The sequence below is a fragment of the Juglans regia genome, chromosome 6, assembly GCF_001411555.2.
Source record: "Juglans regia cultivar Chandler chromosome 6, Walnut 2.0, whole genome shotgun sequence".
NCBI classification, from domain to species: domain Eukaryota; kingdom Viridiplantae; phylum Streptophyta; class Magnoliopsida; order Fagales; family Juglandaceae; genus Juglans; species Juglans regia.
In genome coordinates, this window is record NC_049906.1 from 34,627,539 (window position 1) to 34,645,715 (window position 18,177).

General features: G+C 32.8%; 1 protein-coding gene across 1 annotated transcript; it reads right to left on the minus strand.

Annotated features, from left to right (window-relative positions):
- Positions 1-4,481: 4,481 nt before the first annotated feature.
- LOC108990709 (arginine decarboxylase-like) lies at positions 4,482-10,698 on the minus strand. The gene is made up of 5 exons (XM_035690920.1): positions 10,346-10,698; positions 10,184-10,255; positions 7,197-7,754; positions 5,495-6,814; positions 4,482-4,871 (listed from the first exon to the last, which is right to left on the minus strand). Exons 1-4 carry the CDS (start codon positions 10,376-10,378, stop codon positions 5,792-5,794), a joined length of 1,686 nt encoding a protein of 561 aa, XP_035546813.1. The 5' UTR covers positions 10,379-10,698; the 3' UTR covers positions 4,482-4,871; positions 5,495-5,791.
- Positions 10,699-18,177: the final 7,479 nt, after the last annotated feature.

An 18,177-nucleotide genomic window follows, 5' to 3' on the forward strand; every position in this document is an offset into this window, starting at 1 on the left:
TTGGCCGGCTAAAATCAAACTTTAATTAAATTTAAAATATTTCATATTCAATAAAAATTTAGATATTAACAACAATAACTCATCAAATATGCAAGTGTACTTTCCATTTCTACAACATTACCTTATGATACAATCGGTACAAACACTCTTGTATTGATGTAATATGCTTGGTATATAAATAAAATAAACTCTCAAAAGCTCAATGTAATAGTCACACCTAAAGATATTACAAGCTTAGACGAAAAGTTTCGAGATGTTAAGATAAATATAAATTATTAAATTTATATTTTTTTTGTCAGTTTAAGTTTTGGAAACAAATGGTTATTTCACTTAATTTTATAATAAAGGTTTTGAATTCGAATCTGACTGTGTATTAGCTTAAGGGCAGGTTTGGGGCATAAGATAAAACATAAAATTTTCATCTCATCTCATCTCATCTCATCATTACACATTTTTTAAATTCTCGTACAAAATATAATAAACAATTCAATTTTTCCAAATCTCAATACATCTTTTTCAAATCCCAAAATAATAATAATATTAAAACATAATATTTTAAACTTTAAAATAAAATATAAAATTTTCATCTCACCCCCAAATCTGCCCTAAAACTTTTGGGCACAATTTGTGATTTAGAGGAGTAAATCACAATTCAAGAACAAAGGTTAAAGGTACTTGCTATTATCATAACATATGGCAAATTACCATGTGGAAAATACGTTTTGAACTTCAAAAACAGAGATATCATTAAAAATCACCTTTAAAAATTATTGGTATTGCAGTTACAGGCTTAAAGCAACTCTCACATTCAAATCTAATAAATACAAATTGAAGCCAAAAAGTATTGCCACTTTAAAAAACACTTGAAAATTAGGATAGATTTAGGAGATAAGATGAGAATTTTATGTTTTGTTTTAGTATTATTATTATGTTAGAATTTAAAAAAATTGAATTGAAATTTGAAAAAGTTAAATTATTTATTATATTTTGTATGAAGATTTGAAAAATATGTAATGATGTGATGAGATAAAAATTTTGTATCTCATCCCAACTCCCAAACCTGCCCTTAATCTATCTAAATTTGGAACAAGTTTTCCAAAATAATCATTTCAGTCTCAAAACATGTACTAATCCATCTTTAGAACCTCCTATGACAAGGTAAAGATAACTAGATTATGGTGCCGTTTAGATAATGAGTTGAGATGAAAAAATTGAAAATTAAAAATTGAATAAAATATTATTATAATATTATTTTTTAATATTATTATTTTAAAATTTGAAAAAATTGAATTATTTATTTTATTTTATATAAAAATTTAAAAAAATATATATAATGATGAGATGAACGCTTTCCTATCCAAACGAGATGTCTTTTTGCTAATTACCATGTTGTTATTGTTTTCGATAAGAATCAGATTGTCGCAAAGATGGAAATAAAGATGATGATGACGACGACGAAATGATCTCTTGATAATCAGGTGGAACCGTGGAAGAAACCTCTCACACACGAGATTCGAAGTTGCAACGGATTCAAAGGCACGGGAGACCAGCGACAACCTACATGCTTCCCGAGGGGATGTGCTCCAATTATGTTTGGCGATGCATTCTTCCGGCAGTGTTTTGGTAATATCCATTGGGTGCGGCTACTCTGCCGCCCCATTTTGACCGCTGGGCATATCGCCCGGTGTAAAACTTTTTTTTTTTCTTTTCATATTTTTTTAACATATTTAAATATATTTAAAAAAATAAAAAAATATATCAATACACTTAAAATCACTTTCTCAATCACTAAATAAAAAAAAATTATTTTAATCAACGGTCAAATAAAAGTGTCAACTTGAGGAGGCAAAGTTGACTTTTTCATATCCGTTTCCTTTTCTCCTCTCCTCTCATTTTCCTTCCTCAGAAGTTATTATAAACTTCAGCACGTGCATGTAATTATACGTTGGAACTTGGATGTACCAATCGGCTATATTTTATGTATTTTTTTTATAAAACTGTTTGTGTTGTATATGTGATACAAATAGTATTGTGTGCATAATTCAAACATTAAAAAAAATTATACAAATTTTCCGACAAACAAAAAACATAGACAAATAAAATGTGTTCTACTCTAAACTTCGGAAAATTTTTAAAAGAATTCATATCGCGAAAAAAATTATCCATGTATTTATCAATTTAGAGATACATAGAGTTTATTTACTATAATAATAAAAACTACAAATTATAGATAGGCTCCCTCTTTAACAAAGAACTTAATACCATTAGTGTTAATTAGCCTTGTTTGTTTTTAGAGATGAGATGAGTTGAGATTAAAGTTAAAAAGTTGAATAAAATATTATTAGTATATATTTTTTAATATTATTTTTATTTTGAGATTTGAAAAAGTTGAATTATTTATTTTATTTTGTAAAAGAATTTAAAAAAATTGTAACGATAAAATGAAAAATTTTTAAAATTTTCAAAATTTTTAGTCTTGAAAGCAAACGAGGCTGAAAAATATTCAAGAGAACTCAAGGGAATGAAGAAAATCAAGCCTAGAAAAGAAAGATTAAACGGGGATAAAAATTGGTAGGGCCAGACATTAAGTTCGTAATAAAGAAAAATTCAATTGTTTAATAATATTTGGGATTATGTTCTAAATTTTCCCAGAACTTGAAACATATATTTTATAAATGTTTTTTAAGAAGCATACAATTATTTTAAATTATTTTTTAGTGGTTAAGGGGTTGTTTATTTTTTTGATCCGTCCCTACATAGATATTATATTCACCCCTAAATAGGAAGAGAAGGCTTGAAAAATCAGTACAGGTTTTGTTTTTTGTTCTGTTTGTTGCTTCCATTTTGTTATATATTTGTTTGTCTGTCTGTTTCGGATCACCTAGGTAACTTCCATGCAAGTTTTGATATCGACAGGGTTTTAAAAAGGAAAATGCTAGTGGAATCCTCAAACTTACTGCTTAATCTTACCGTTCAAGCATTTTAATTTTAATTTTTTTAATTATTTTTTACTTAATGGTTAAAAAAGTAATTATTAGTGAAATTATATATATATATATATTTTATTTTTCTTAATGAATAAGAATGTTAAAAAAATACTTAAAAGAAAATTAAAAGAAAAAGAACAACAAATTTATAACTAGCAGTATGCCCAACGGTGAACATTGAGCGGCCCGCTAGCACCATCCTTTTAAAAATATGACCCTCATAGAAATGTTTGGTGTGCATAAAAATCTTGTAAAAGAAAACTTAGGAATTAACATGTCTTGAACTAGTACATCATAATGTAAATCACTTTTATTACAAGTAGATCTAACACTTCTTTATCAAGTACTAACCCGATAATTTGACTGAGGCTTTTCTAATATTTCTTCGAATTTCTACAAGGGTTTTACTGATGGAGGAGGAGGCTCCTGTTGCTCTTGATATTGGATGTTGGATTTGCAAAACTTCTTAAATTTGATCCAAGCCAGGTGACATGGTAAACTTGCAGCAGGGTACCATGGATTCCACCCCTTACCTTGCTATGTTCAGGCAAAACAAACGGATATTTCAGAGATTGCTGCGCATGCAGTACTTAAGAAAACAAGAGAGATGAAGACAGACCTAGACTTGGGTAGAACCGGTGACTGAGTTGAGTTGAGGAACCCGTTTCAAGCTTTTTCAGGGCTATTCTTCTATATTGTTTTTGCTTCAAGATATACCCTTGTCATTGGAGAATAAACAATAATTCTTTCAGGCCATAAGTTTTAGAATTTGTTGGGCCAAACTTTAATTTTCATGGAGAGTCAATTATTTTAAGAAGTTTTGAGATCATGTTTTGAATTTTCATAGCAATTTAAGTATTATTAAAGAATTTTCTAAACAATGTATGATTATTATAAATTTTTGAGTAATTAAGGAGTTATTTTTTAGTACAGCTTTTGTTTTCATTTTGTTATTTATGTATTTGTTTGTTTTCTGAGCATGTAGACAATTTTTATGCAATTTTAAGTTTGGAACGAAAATATTTCAATACTGGTGTGTACCATTCCAGGATTAGTTATATATAAATATATATTTAAAAATATAAACTGATAATTAACGAAATAAATACGCGTACATAACTATGTATCATGTATGTATGTATACATATATATATATTGAAAAATTCAAGATTTATAAAATAAATGAGCAATGCTAGGTACAGTCTCCACTTGGGGACTGCATGTGCAGGCCTAGGCTATTTTAACTTTAAAATTTGTTGAAATTACAAAATTATCCCTCCTAAAATAATGTTTTCTCTCATTTAATAATGTGTCTGCACATACAGTCTCCACTTCAGGACTGCAATTAAAATTTCTCAAAATAAATATATGTTGAAAACATTAAAATAAAATATAAAGATAATGGGGTTAAAAGATAATATCATAAAAGATCACAATTATATAAGAGTCGAGAAATTATTAAAAATAATGAGATTTATTAGAGAGAGAGAGATATTTAATATTCCAAAAAGATTAAAATTATATAAATGGCTTTTTGATTTTAAAATTACATGAGTGTCTTCTAGATTTAGAATTTACAAAAATGTCATCCAAACTAGAAAAAATTACAAATCTGCCATTAAAACAGTCCAAACCGGAATATAGTCCAAGATGCAAAATTGCAGTCGACATGATCGAAATTGACCAGAACGGGCCAAAATGGGCTGGAATTTAGAACAAAACAGAATGGAAATATAGTGAATTGGATACTACACAGAAACGGAATATTCCGATCGTGGCTGAAACAGAACGGAATTCAAAACTATGCCAGAAACTACTGCCTTGCTCTCACAGGAAATGAAGTAATCCCTCCCTTCTTATGTAACTTAAGGAGAACAGATGTACCTGTTATAGGAAAGCAAAATGCTATTATGTCGCCCAATTCATCCAAAATCTTTACATCCCTAATCACAGCTGCTAATGTAAAACGACCACTTAAAATGTTTATTTAAGTGATAGACATGCAAATAAAAATATGTCACATCAAAACATATGATTGATAATAACAAAATCTAAAGTAAATAATATCACTCCACGGGAAATAAAGTAATTCCTCCCTTCTTATGTACCTTGAGGGTAACAAATGTACTGGGATCACTATGTTTTCTTTTTTTCTTTTTTTTCTTTTTTTCTTTTTTTATGTCAGGGAATCTCTCCAAGCCAGGACCCTTCAAACCCGCCCCTACAGAGTAAGCACCAGCCTCGTGCACCAAATCTGGGATCACTATGTTATCCTCCCTTAAGGACCATTCCCCTCCTAAATACTTCCATCATGTGAAAAGAAGAGAGAGAATTCCTAAAAGTGCTGTGAATAAACGAACATGAAAACAATATTCATTTTGCTTCAAGGGTATGAAAAAAGAAAAACACAAGATTTCATTGCTGCAAACATGCCTCGATAAATTGGTCCCAACAAAGTGAAGCCATGTCATAAAGTACCAGAAATATGAAGCACGAGTGACACGTACCTCTCATGTAACGAAGTTTCGGGCAGACTTCATTTACCTAATTTCTGGTTAAGTACCTTGGATGACGCTGTAAAAATCAGGGCCAATACTCAAAAGGGAAAGGAAAGTCATTCTCCAACGCTCTTCAAAAGATTTAATGGAAAAAGGTATAGATTTATAGTGGTGGTGATTGCTAGTATCAGTGGCGGGCATGCGCATACATGCTACACGAGAGTACTCCCGGCTTCATGTGCCCGGCCACTACCTTAAGCTGAAGCAAGGATTTGGCAGCTAGATGCACATCTACTCAGTAATGAACTACACATTGCAAACTACTATAGAAGATAGGGAAGTATCAGAGGCTCCAGTTATAACAGCACCTTTGCTTCTAACATCCAGTAGATACTCCAAAGCTTTCTCTGTAATAACCTCACCAGGGATCATAACCGGTATCCCTGGCGGATATGGACATATAAGCTCCCCACAAACTTTCCCAAGGCTCTCTCCTATACCGACTTTCTTTTTACTTGCAAAAAAGGCATCCCTGGGAATCAGACTCATTTTGATATCTGCGAAGGGTGTATAACCATCAAACTCCCCATACCCTTTTTCTCCATCAATCGGTGCAGTAATTCCTACTAGATGCTCTATTCCTAATATAAGCATCTGAATATCATCTCTACTAGTTCCAAGGTTGATTGTGAAAGTATTAGATCGGTTCCCAACAAGTTCACAAACGATCCCATGATCTCTGCACAAGAATTCATCAGCTTCATAACCAGACAAACCAAGCTGCCAAAAACCAATAGTAAGTCGCAAAGGATCAATGGCTGGAAAGTTAGAAAATCTTGCAAGGTCAAGCACTGAAATGCCTGGTATTTCCTTTATCAAGTATTTAGCCTCAAAGGCTAATTCCATTGCTCTGTTGAAAATAGTATCGGGATTTTCACTTAATTGAGATCTAGCAGCATCTAATGATGCCAAAAGCAAATAACTAGGGCTAGTGCTTTGAAGAGTTTGGAGACATCTACATATTCTTTCACGATCTACCATATTCCCCGACATGTGTAGCATTGAGGACTGTGTGAGAGAGCATAAAACTTTGTGAGTGGACTGTACTGCAAGATCAGCTCCTTGCTGAAGGGCTGAATTGGGAAGCTGGGGATGAAATCCAAGATGTGCCCCATGAGCCTCATCAACAATCAAAGGAATACCATGGGAATGACACAGCTGGGAAATTTCAGTCAAGTTGCTACATATACCATGATATGTGGGGGAAGTGATAAATACTGCAGCTGCCCTTTGACCTTCCATCTCCAGCTCCTTGACTGCTTGCTCTACCTGCAAAAACAGCCACCTTGATCCGTAAATAAGTATAGTTTTAGTAACAAAATGGCTGCTTACTGTTACTAAAACAAAAGACAAAAAAGAAAATGCCAGTATAAAAATTTTGTTTTGGTCCCTTGAAAAAACTTCATTGTTAATATTACACCATCACCATAGTTCTAACTCTAACAAAATGGCTTCTCCAAGTGTGGCTTGGAGAATTCAAGGGAAAAAATCACAAGTCCGATGGTCCCTAGAAATTGTTTGCACCAAATCATAGACATGGAGGGAGTAAACCACCAAGACCAAGGTCCTTACCACTTGAGCCAACACCTAGGGGTTAAAGTTGAAAAGATTACAATGCTAACAATGCTGTAAGCATGTACATGAAACTCACCTGTGATGTAGTCACGCCTCCGGCGATGTCCCATTTAAAATCATACTGAGGAATGATGTACTTGGGTCGTGCACCAGATAATACCATGGCAGATATAGCAGATAAATGGGTATTCCGAGGAAGAATTAGAAATTCTCCAGGAGAACAAGTTGCCATTATTGCTGCTTGTATTCCACAAGTCGTACCCCCAACAAGAAACCATGTCTCTGATGACCCAAAGAGTTTGGCTGCTTGTCTTTGTGCTTCTAAAATAGGCCCCACAGGAGAAAACAGGTTGTCAAGCTCTGGAAGCGCAGGCAAATCATGGGAAAATGATTTTAAACCAATTATTTGAGTTAATGATGGTGGGGCAGCACGACCTCTGTTATGCCCAGGGAAGTGAAAGCTGGCAACTTTTTGTTCAGCTGAAGCTTTCAATGCACTAACTAAAGGAGGTAGGCTATCTTGCTGGGCTACAGGAGAATGGGAAATTAGAAGATCATCCTTGGTGCCTAACTTGTTGTATTCTGTAAAAGTGCCCTTGTCGTGCCTATTTTCTGGTTTTATGATGCCTCTTTCCTGCAAGGAATTATCAAGAGAGAGATTTAGAGAATGATTTTGTATAAGTAACTCGATTTCTTGAAAGTCCAAAGGGGCATGGGAAACATACAAATGGATACACCCTACTTGCAAGGAAAAATGAAAAGAGCAAATCTTTGAAATCTAAAAAGCTAGAGAGTTGGGAGCTGTTGTGAGCAGCCATCCAAACATAAAGGTAATCGAGGCTTTTAACTCTGTCACCCTTCTCTTGCGGTCTTCCAAAGTTGGAGCATTGTGTTCTTGCCAAATACACCATACAACAAGTACGAACGAATTACCAAGAGAGAGATTTAATGAGTTTGTACAAGTAACTCAATTTCTTGAAAGTCCAAAGGGGCACGCACGACAGACATTCAAATGGATACACTCAACTAGCAAGGAAAAATGAAAAGAGCAAGCCTTTGAAATCTAAAAGACTAGACAGTTGGGAGCTGTTGTGAGCAGCCATCCAAACATAAAGGTAATTAAATATTATGGCTTTTAACTCTGTCACCATCACTTGCAGCCTTCCAAAGTTCAAGCATTGTGTTCTTGCCAAATTCACCGTATCAAGCACGAACAGACCGTACTCCAAACTTCTGAATTTCTACAACTTACTAAAGGATTCCGTTACCATGCCAACAACCCCACTCAATCCAAAAAAGTGTTGAATATCGCAGCCCATAAGTTTCGAGCCAAACCACAGTGTATCAGAAGATGACCAATGTTTATTCCATTTTGTTTACACATACAACACCACGTCTTTACTACAACATGTCTGTTTGTCAAGTTATGCATCATTAAGATCTTACCCATGTGGGCCATTCGAGCAAAAAAGCTAACCTCAAAGGCTGTTTCTTCAAATACACTACCAAGGAAATAAAAACCCAACTTAAGGGATAAGTGAATTGAAGAAATTTTTTTTTTTTTTTCGGATCAGTAAAAGAAAAAAAAAAAACCTCGAAGATCTGTCTTTTATACAGAATCAAACATACATGATCGTTACCACCTCTTCTCCACCTAAAGGAATACAACTTGTTGAAGAACAACGAAAAGAACTCCAACTCCCTATCAGGCCAATCTAATAAATGCGACATCCCATTAGGGCATATTATCATAGATCTGCAAATGTTCTGCAATCAAAGTCTCCTTATAAAGGGATCAACCAAAAGAACTCAGGGAATATTGTCTTTAAGGGCTGGTGCAGAACACATTGTACTAAAATGCCTCAAGTAAGAGATTTGGACAATGGGATACCTAAACAGCAAGCGGTGAAGAAACTTCTAAAACCAACAATTAGATTGCAATCTATTCTTTATCGGTTTACCTTTAGCACAATGCCTCAACTTTTGATAATTTTTCTAAGTTTAAAGTGCCCCCCCCCCGGGGGCAGTAAAATTAATATAATACATAGGACATTATCAAATTTTTGACTCATTTGCCACTAGAATATAAAAGCTTCATCACCTGTACAATTTCAGTTAAAAGTAAAATATTATCCAAATGTGCCTGATTTAAAATGATTCCCTTTAACGATCCCACAATTCTTGTGCCTTAGAACTTACCCCTATATGATGATTTCAACAGTACCTCATTAGAACTGCAGGACAGATATTACATGTTAGTTTAAACCTTCAAGTTGAAATACATGCATTTTGAAAATGACGACTCTCAATAGATAAATGAGCTGTAAAATGTGAGAAATAGTGTTGTTCATCATGAATTTTATCATCCCTAGACACACTGGCTTGATAAAATTCAGGATCAAGACTAGAAATTTTTATTGCCAAATCATTAGGAAGACGACCAAACTTATGAACTAAATAAGGCCCCTTTGATTGTACCATGCAAATTGAACGTCTGTTTTCATTTTACAAGTTCTGAAGGTACAAATCCATCATCTCAAATGTACGCCGCAAAAATGTTGAAACCATCGTCATAATTGTGCTAAAGAACCAATATATGTTTTCCATCCTTTTGAAAGTTCCCGCTCACAGTATACTGTGTACAATTTTTCTCTATGCATAGCAGAGGGCAATGAAAACATCCAATTTTCATGGGACACCTACATTCTCCCAAATGATTCATATTTTAGCCCTTATATATTAATAACAGTCCCCGAACTGTTACGGCCTTCCAAAACAACAAACATTAAAATTGGATGGCCTTTTTTTTTATTGGCACCGGGTGTCCAGGAACAACATCCCGACTAATCCCAGACTAATCCCGGGATGCACGGCACTCAGTCCCGGGATGCACAGGCACTCGGTAAGGAGTTTCTATAAGTGGACTTCGGGTAATTCGAAGGAAAATATATATTACGTTAAGCATATTTTTTCCAATACTTTTCTGAGCAAACAAACAAATAAAATGTTACAATGAATTGAATGCAGTGCCTTGAAATTTGGAAGGAAAAGTAACCAACCCACCTGAGAAAGACAAAGTCTTGATCTTCTAAAAGGCCTCAAACTCGAATTATTAGCAAAACCCAAGTGAAAAATCTGCACCAAACACAGAAAAGACAGATATAAATTGAGAGTAAACATCTTAATGCATATAATACAGAGAGAGAGAGAGAGAGAGAGAGTTACAAGGTCCAAAGACACGGAAGTGCAAGAATGCATTATATAATAAGGTAAGTATCACAGTATTGAAAGGGAGCTCCGAGCACTCCCAGTATACAACCCCAGCCGGCTTTTTTTTTTTTTACTTTTTTCTTCTACTTTTCCCTCTGGATTTCAAAAAACATGAAAGTGTGCTCAGAAGCTTCTCTCTCTCCTCTTCCCCTGTAACAACGCCGGCCAACTGAGAAGATCACATGGTAGAGAAAGGCACGGCGGCGTGAAGCTGGAAGTGAACCCTAAGCTATGGACGAAGTGACCGACAGAAGCAGTGAAGTGTGTGTTCTGTGTTTGATTCAGAGAGGGGAAGTACACGACTATCTTGTTGTGTTTTAGCTGTTTGAGTCAGTGTAAAAGGCCATGCGCCTGGGTCAGTTTATTTCCATTTGAGTCCGTATGTAAGGCCATTGTGGCCCAGTAGGCCAGTAGAGAGTCCTTTATGTTTGGAACCTATAACCTGATAGAGCATCAGAAATCTTTAATCAAAAAATCCTATTTTATCATCTCTATGTCTGGAGGCGCTTTCCCTCAAAGAAAGCATTACAAAATTTCCCATCTATTCTACTATTTCATTCCATCCATTCTCAGCAGTGTTACATCCCCTCTCCCCTTTGCGCCAAGGCTCACTTTTGCGTCGCGCCTCCCGCAGTGTGGCCACCGTTCAATGGCGCCTCCCACACTAACTCTCTCTCTCTCTCTCTAAAGCCCACCGCCGGATTAACTCAAACCTACCGCCAAATCCTGCAAAAGAAGCCCACTTATCATCTCATGTCCAAGCTTGGCACAGGATCCGCTTATCATTTTTTTTTTATTTTATTAAAGAAAATAAAAGCAAAAATTAAAATTAAAAATTAAAATAGCAAAATCTTATACACATCACTTATTACAATATCTCAAATATAAATACAAATAAAACTTTTGCCCTCCTAATCACAATCATTAACTACTCCAAATAAAATATTCATATCGATCCACACGTTTTTGTTCATGAATTCACTGTTCTCAATTTGAAAATGAAGTTATCACTGTGTTTTTTGGATCTTCTTTTCAAAGTACTTGACTTATGCATGTGAACTATTATGATTTTGGGTCGAGAATTGGAAATAAAATAAAAAGATTGCTATATTCATAAAAGAATTACATAAAAATAATCTCACAAATTGACGTGACTTCATCTGATCCGTTAGATTTACTTTATAATAAAAATAACTTTACAATCTAACAAATCATATCAAATTACGTTAGTTTATAAGATTATTTTTTGTGTTATCACTTTATGGCTGGACTTCCTAACAAGAAAACGTCAACTTTGTGGGTAAAAAGTGCAAACTTTTTAAGCCTCGAATTGAACTCAACCAAACCATAAAATGGATGGACTGTAATGCTATGGAATTTTGCCTACTATTAGATACATGACTCTTCCAATCTGCTGTGCTTTTTTGCTCAAGTCATTTAAAGGGAACATCGTACTCAAAAGGAATCCCATTGCTGTTCCCACCCTACTACTCTTAATGGCAGCTCATCCTGTTTTAGTAAAACAATGCCATGCATATGTTGATTGCATACACATTCAAGCCGGGATGTGTTTTTGAAATGCAAGCTTATGTATTTTTTTTATTTTATTTTATTTGTGTGGACTATCATGGTCATTATGTGGGCCTTTAATGGGCCGGGCAACTTTGTTAGAACCTAAGGAAGCTACTAGCCCTTACTCTATATGAATGGAGATAGCCCATTAGACTACATGAGAGCAATTAGTGAAATTGTAAAGGGCAGAGAGTGGGCAAACTTCACAACACACAAACAACAGTCAATCAGGGACAAAGTATGATGGCTGTAGCTCATCTTCCAACACCAGAGGTATGTGCTTTTCTCTCATATTTGGTGTACACATGCTATGAAAATAGAGCAGATGTGATGTTATCTTTAAAGAACTATTTCTCATTGTTGAGTAAATCCTGCAAATATGGTTATTGATTTCTTCATTTAGCTGAGCAAGGAGATTTCAGGATGCAATAGAAATTGGGTATCATAAGAGGAATGTTATACATCAGTTACTATTCACTCTCACACTCTATACTTATAACTTTTTCATAGGATGTGCGAGTATTTTTTTATAGAATGTGAGGTGTGGGGTGGTGAATAGTGATTGATGAGAAGAACTTTTCGTATCATAATTATCAAACACAAAAGGTTGCTGGAAGAAGCATTAATCCTAGCAAATGGGTATTGCATATAAACCATATAGAATATCAAAAGGCACACCTTGATGTGGGTGCAAAGAACCAGGAGGAAAGTACAGTAAAGTATGAAAACGAAGGAGGGACTGCATTGGTCAAAGATAAATAGCAATGAATCAAATGATGAAAAGAACCCTTTTGTAATAATACTCTTGGAATCATGTTTAGGTTAGGCGTGATCCAGCAATTAATTATTCACGTGGAATGAAAAGACTATCAAGGTAAAATAATCCTAGCTGCTATCCTTGTCGACACAAAATAAGGGAAAATCTTATTTTGTAGCCACAAAATAAATAAATAAATAAGTTAAAAATAAAAATGAGAAAGTGGGATGATGGAACTAAATTTCCACACAAATAAATCACATTTAAGAAAAAATAAATAAATAAACTTTTTTTATCTAGCAAGAGTTCTTTGTCTTGCTAGACAATGTTGAATAATAAGATCTCGTTTGATTACACAGTTTAAATAAAATCAAATAAGATAAGATAATTTAATTTTATGTAACGAAATTGCAGCCCATGTTCAAGTGTCAGCAACGCCTCCTGTTAACTTGGATGCACACTGCAATACACAATTATTTTCAGAGATATATAGCAGAAGGAGAATTTAATGTTTGTTGCCATGTCTCATTCAAGACTCAATATCAAAAGAAAATGACATGGGTGTCCTCCTTACGAGGAAAAATACCTTTAAATTGTCGTAAAATTTTAGAATTTCAAATAAGAGAGAGATAAACACATAGAGTAGTTCTTATATTTATTATTCATTTAATATTATTTCAAATATTTATAATGACAATAATAGATATTATTGAACTTATTTTATATATCTGTCTCTCATTCGAATTCTCAAATTCAGAAACCTTGTTCCTTCTAATTAGAGGACGTTGTCTTTAATTCTATGGTGCATAGATGAGTCTAATGAGCTGGCTTCGGACAAACCACTCTAATCAAGAAAAAAAACATCTTGGGTTGGCAAAATGTAATGCATTTAATGCCCATTTTGGCTTTTGCCAATCCAAACACATTCCATTATATAATGCTGCTGTGTTCTTGGTCGGCCTTATCGTTAAAGTTTGTGGCGCATCATTTTCTCTTGGTGATATTTCCGGACCAACTGTTCTCCTTGTCCTCACTGCTCATTAATTTTTTTTTTTTAGAGATCCTACTCTCGATTCTAGCCACAAACAATCTTACAAGTCGACGTGGTTTGATATGGTTCATCAAATTATAATGTTATTTTTCTTATAAAATAGATATAACGGATCACATGAAGACACGTCAATTTATATGATTATTTTTGTTTAATCTCTTTGCGACTGTATTTCTCTTAACATTATACCTTCACTTTGTGGCTGTATTAATCTAAATTAAAGGTTGTTTCCTTCTTTTATGTGAGTTAAAACCATCACCTTTATCCACTTTTTCCTCAAAGTTTCAAGATAGGGCCAAATTTCTCACACTTGGATGTACATTATGACAGAAATTAGCCTAAAATAGACAATAAAGTAGGAAAAAAATGGAGGAGAATTAGGGAAAGAGAACAAGGTGGGATATATCTTTATAATTATCGATGAATCGAATACAATGTATATAAGTTTGTATTTACAGACAAATTACATGAAAATGAGATAAAATAAATTATCATTTTGATAATTATAAAACTCAAATATGTTTATAAAATAAACCCCTAAATCAGACCTTTGATTTGATTTTATCTCTAACGCATTAGGCATCACAACAAAAATATTATTTTTCAAAAATAGGACAAAGTAAGGTATTATAATTTCTCATTTAAACACAAAACTTATTTTGTTTTTATATCAAAATTCAGTGACTAATTTCTCTTTATCCTAATAATAATAATAATAGTAATTTCATATCTAATAAAATATATATATATATATATGCTAATGGAACTGACATTTCTAATCAAGAAAGCTGATCGACAAGTGCAAATGCACTTTTTATTATTATTTTTTTATTTCAACCATTTTTATGTATTTTTAAAAAAAATCAATTCACTAATAATCACTTCTTTAATTATTAAATTAAAAATATAAAAATAAAAATCACAATCGAACAATTTTATAGGTCAAAGTAGCATTTTCAAAAAAAAAAAAAAAGAGAATGCATGGAAAGTGGTTCACCAAGAAAAGGAATGTGCTTTTACACAAAAGTCAGGAGGATGTGGTCCATTTTCCACTTTGATTTGAAAGAATCAACCATACATTGAACAAAGCTTAGAGACTTTATTTAATTTGGTATGATTCTTGGCCTTTTTTATCGACACGTCTCTCATCCTCAGAGAATAGACTTGCCTTTTCCTTGATTGCTTACTTGACCCCGCCCCTTTTATCACGTGTCATTATTGTTTCTTTAAATCTTTATTTTGAGATAGAAGAATAATTTAAATAAGAAAAATTATATTTATAAGCGTGTGTGTAAAGCACACGTAAATTATATGTTGTTGATATAGCAAAAGTTAATTTATAAGATAAATTTAAATTTTAAATTTTGGTACAAATCAAGTATTATTATGTCAAAGATATAAAGAATATGTTTTATACATCGACTTATAAGTAGAAGAACTCTTTAAATAATACAAAGATTGATATATTAATTTTCATTTTTGTTCTAAATTTTTCAATATCTTAAGAGTGTGGTCAGAATATGTTTTATATAGGAAAAAATATTCTCATCAGCTACTATTTATCACTACACACCTCACATCGGCCTATGAAAAACATCATCACATCTTATAAAAAATACTTCTGCACTCTATGAAAAAGCTAAGTATGGAGTGTGAGAGTGAATCGTGGTTGATGCATAACATTCTTTTTTATATAATATTATATAATTGCCAAAATTTTAATAACAAATCAATTTATCAAAAAAAAGAAAAAACAAATCAACAATCTTGATATTTACACGAAATAATGACCTAAACTTCAACCCCACCAAGAATATGTAGATAGAAAAATTGATTAATTAAAATGATGCTCACGAAATCTCATATTCTTAACATGGAATCCATAAAATGGACATATGAATCACATCATCATATGCATATTTTTTTTTATATTAAAAGACCATCCGAATCGATGCATGACATTAAATGCCATAAGCATATATCATTCTTGATCCTACTTCACAACAAAAATAAGGCCATTAAAAAAAACCAAAGCAAAGCAAGAGGCTTTCTTTCTACTTTCACTAACTATTTATTTTATTTTATTTTATTTTATTTTATTGGGTTAAAGTGGTGTTCCATCCTAATTATCAAGAACACGTGGCATCCTCTTATAGGGTACACCCGACGAATCAGGGTTTGAATCCAACCTCAAGGGGGGACATGGCATAGACATGTCAAGAAAAATGGGTCCTACTGATTAGGGCAAACAAAAGACAACATGATTCCTTGTTCTCTACCCCCCATGCACGTACGTCAGAACCATTGACTAGTAATTAATTATTTTCTCCAAGAAAATCTCAAACCCTAGCTAGCTCTTATAAATATTTCTTCTTGAATGTGTGTTTAAACCCTAGATAGCCTTGTTTAAGGAAACATTTAGGAACATTTTTGTCTTCCTTGTCACCTTTTTCATACCAATATATAGCGTGCATGCAGCTCCAAGTTGCTAAAATTAAATAGGTTAGATTGTACGTACGTGCTTGATTCCTACAAAATGATCTCAATTTCATTTCTAATCTTGTCACATTTTTGTATCAATTTGATTCTTGTAATATAGTTTTCAAAAGAGATAACCTTTCATTTTCGATATCGTGACATTAATTGAAAAGATAATTAATTCAATTTCTAGGATATTAATATACATACTAATTATATATCGAAGTCTTCATCGTCGATTGGCCATATACGTCAAGGTTGTATGTTCTACATATATGTTTTGTTCTATTGTATGCGGGGAAAAGATTAGAAATTCAAGAATAATAAAGAGAAATTTCTATTCTTAACACTCTTATAGATGTAACACCCACTCACGTGACAAATATTTACGTTTATCTTTTTAGTTAAGATATATAGGGTGCTAGTTTTTACCAATTTAAGGTTGCAATGTACTAATTTTAAGGTTTTTATACAACATTATTATTGGTTTTTAAAATAATAATAATAATAAGAGTACCATTATTTTAAAGTCTCTACACCACATGTCGCTTATGTGGCATAATTTGATTTGGAAAAAAAATTAAAAATTAAATCTACCATTTAAATTATGTAGATAATATGCTCTATACATCGATTTGATAATATAATAATTTAATAAATAATAAGCAAAAAAATATTGGAATCGACAAGTTTTGTTCAAAGGGAACAAAACTATAACTCGTTTGGATAGTGAAATGAGATAAGATAGTTTTAGATGAGTTGAATAAAATATTGTTATAATATTATTTTTTAATATTATTATTGTTTTAAAATTTAAAAAAGTTAAATTGTTTATTATATTTTATGTAAAAATTTAAAAAATTTATAATAATTAAATGAGATCAGATCGTTTCTCTGTCCAAACAAACCTAATAAGCTGCATGCTTTGGTAATCTTTAGTTTTTAAGTCGTAAGGGCTTACAACTGAGACCTATACAGCAGAGAGTGGCCCAAAAACAAAATACGATTGGGACATTTTTAGGATTTGTTTGGATTCGTAAGTGATCTCAGCTCATCTCAGCTCATCTCAACTCATCTCACTACTATTCAGCAACTTAACTCATAAATCTCACTATTATTCACAACTCATCTCATTACTATTCACAATCCATCTTAGCTCATCTCAGCTCATCTCAAATCATCTTCAAATCCAAACGTCTCCTAATCTTTCAAAGCTGCTCGTAAACATAAAGTGCCGTCGTTTTCATGTTTGGGCAGCATTTAGTTTTTAATTAATCATGGGCATAATTTTATATTTTATTTTTCCCATTGGCATGGGCTGAATATAGTGGATAGGAACATAATATTATAACATGTGATTTTATTTTCCCCTACCAAAGTAATGGCTACATAAAGTGTATACGTGCCCTCCATATCGTAATATACGGGATCTCGAACGAGAAGTTATGGATTTATCTATTTTTTTCAAATAGAATACACAGAGTAATATGATGTTATTTTAAACTAATTCAATGAAGATGTACTTTTTTTTAAATAAAGTTATATATGTACATCACTTGCTGAGAAAAAAAATAATTAAAAAAAAAGCATTAAAAAAACCACCAAGTGGCTAAGATATGGGAATATTAAAATTAATGATTTTTGGCCTTAAATGCACATGGGAAGAACCATTAAAAAACAAGGAAAAAAAAAAGATATAAAATAAATGTACCTTTATTTTATGGGCAATTGGGGGGTTGTGTGATGTTGACATTGAGGGGATGATCCAATGAGCATTTGGTGTTTATTATTTATTTATTTATTAATTTATTAGTGCCACCTAAAACCATGTTCTTAGCCAGAAAGTGTCCCAATATTTCAATCAATGGCAACCCTTTAAAATAAGGTATATATTGATGAGAAGTCTACATTTGCATGTGCTTTTGCGTG

Excerpts from the sequence above, each read along its gene's own strand:
- LOC108990709 (XM_035690920.1), bottom strand. The coding sequence starts at position 10,378 with ATGCATTCTTGCACTTCCGTGTCTTTGGACCTT. Across the intron at positions 10,256-10,345 it reads CTTCCGTGTCTTTGGACCTT|ATTTTTCACTTGGGTTTTGC; the intron begins GTAACTCTCTCT and ends TGTTTGGTGCAG. Across the intron at positions 7,755-10,183 it reads CAAGACTTTGTCTTTCTCAG|GAAAGAGGCATCATAAAACC; the intron begins GTGGGTTGGTTA and ends AATTCCTTGCAG.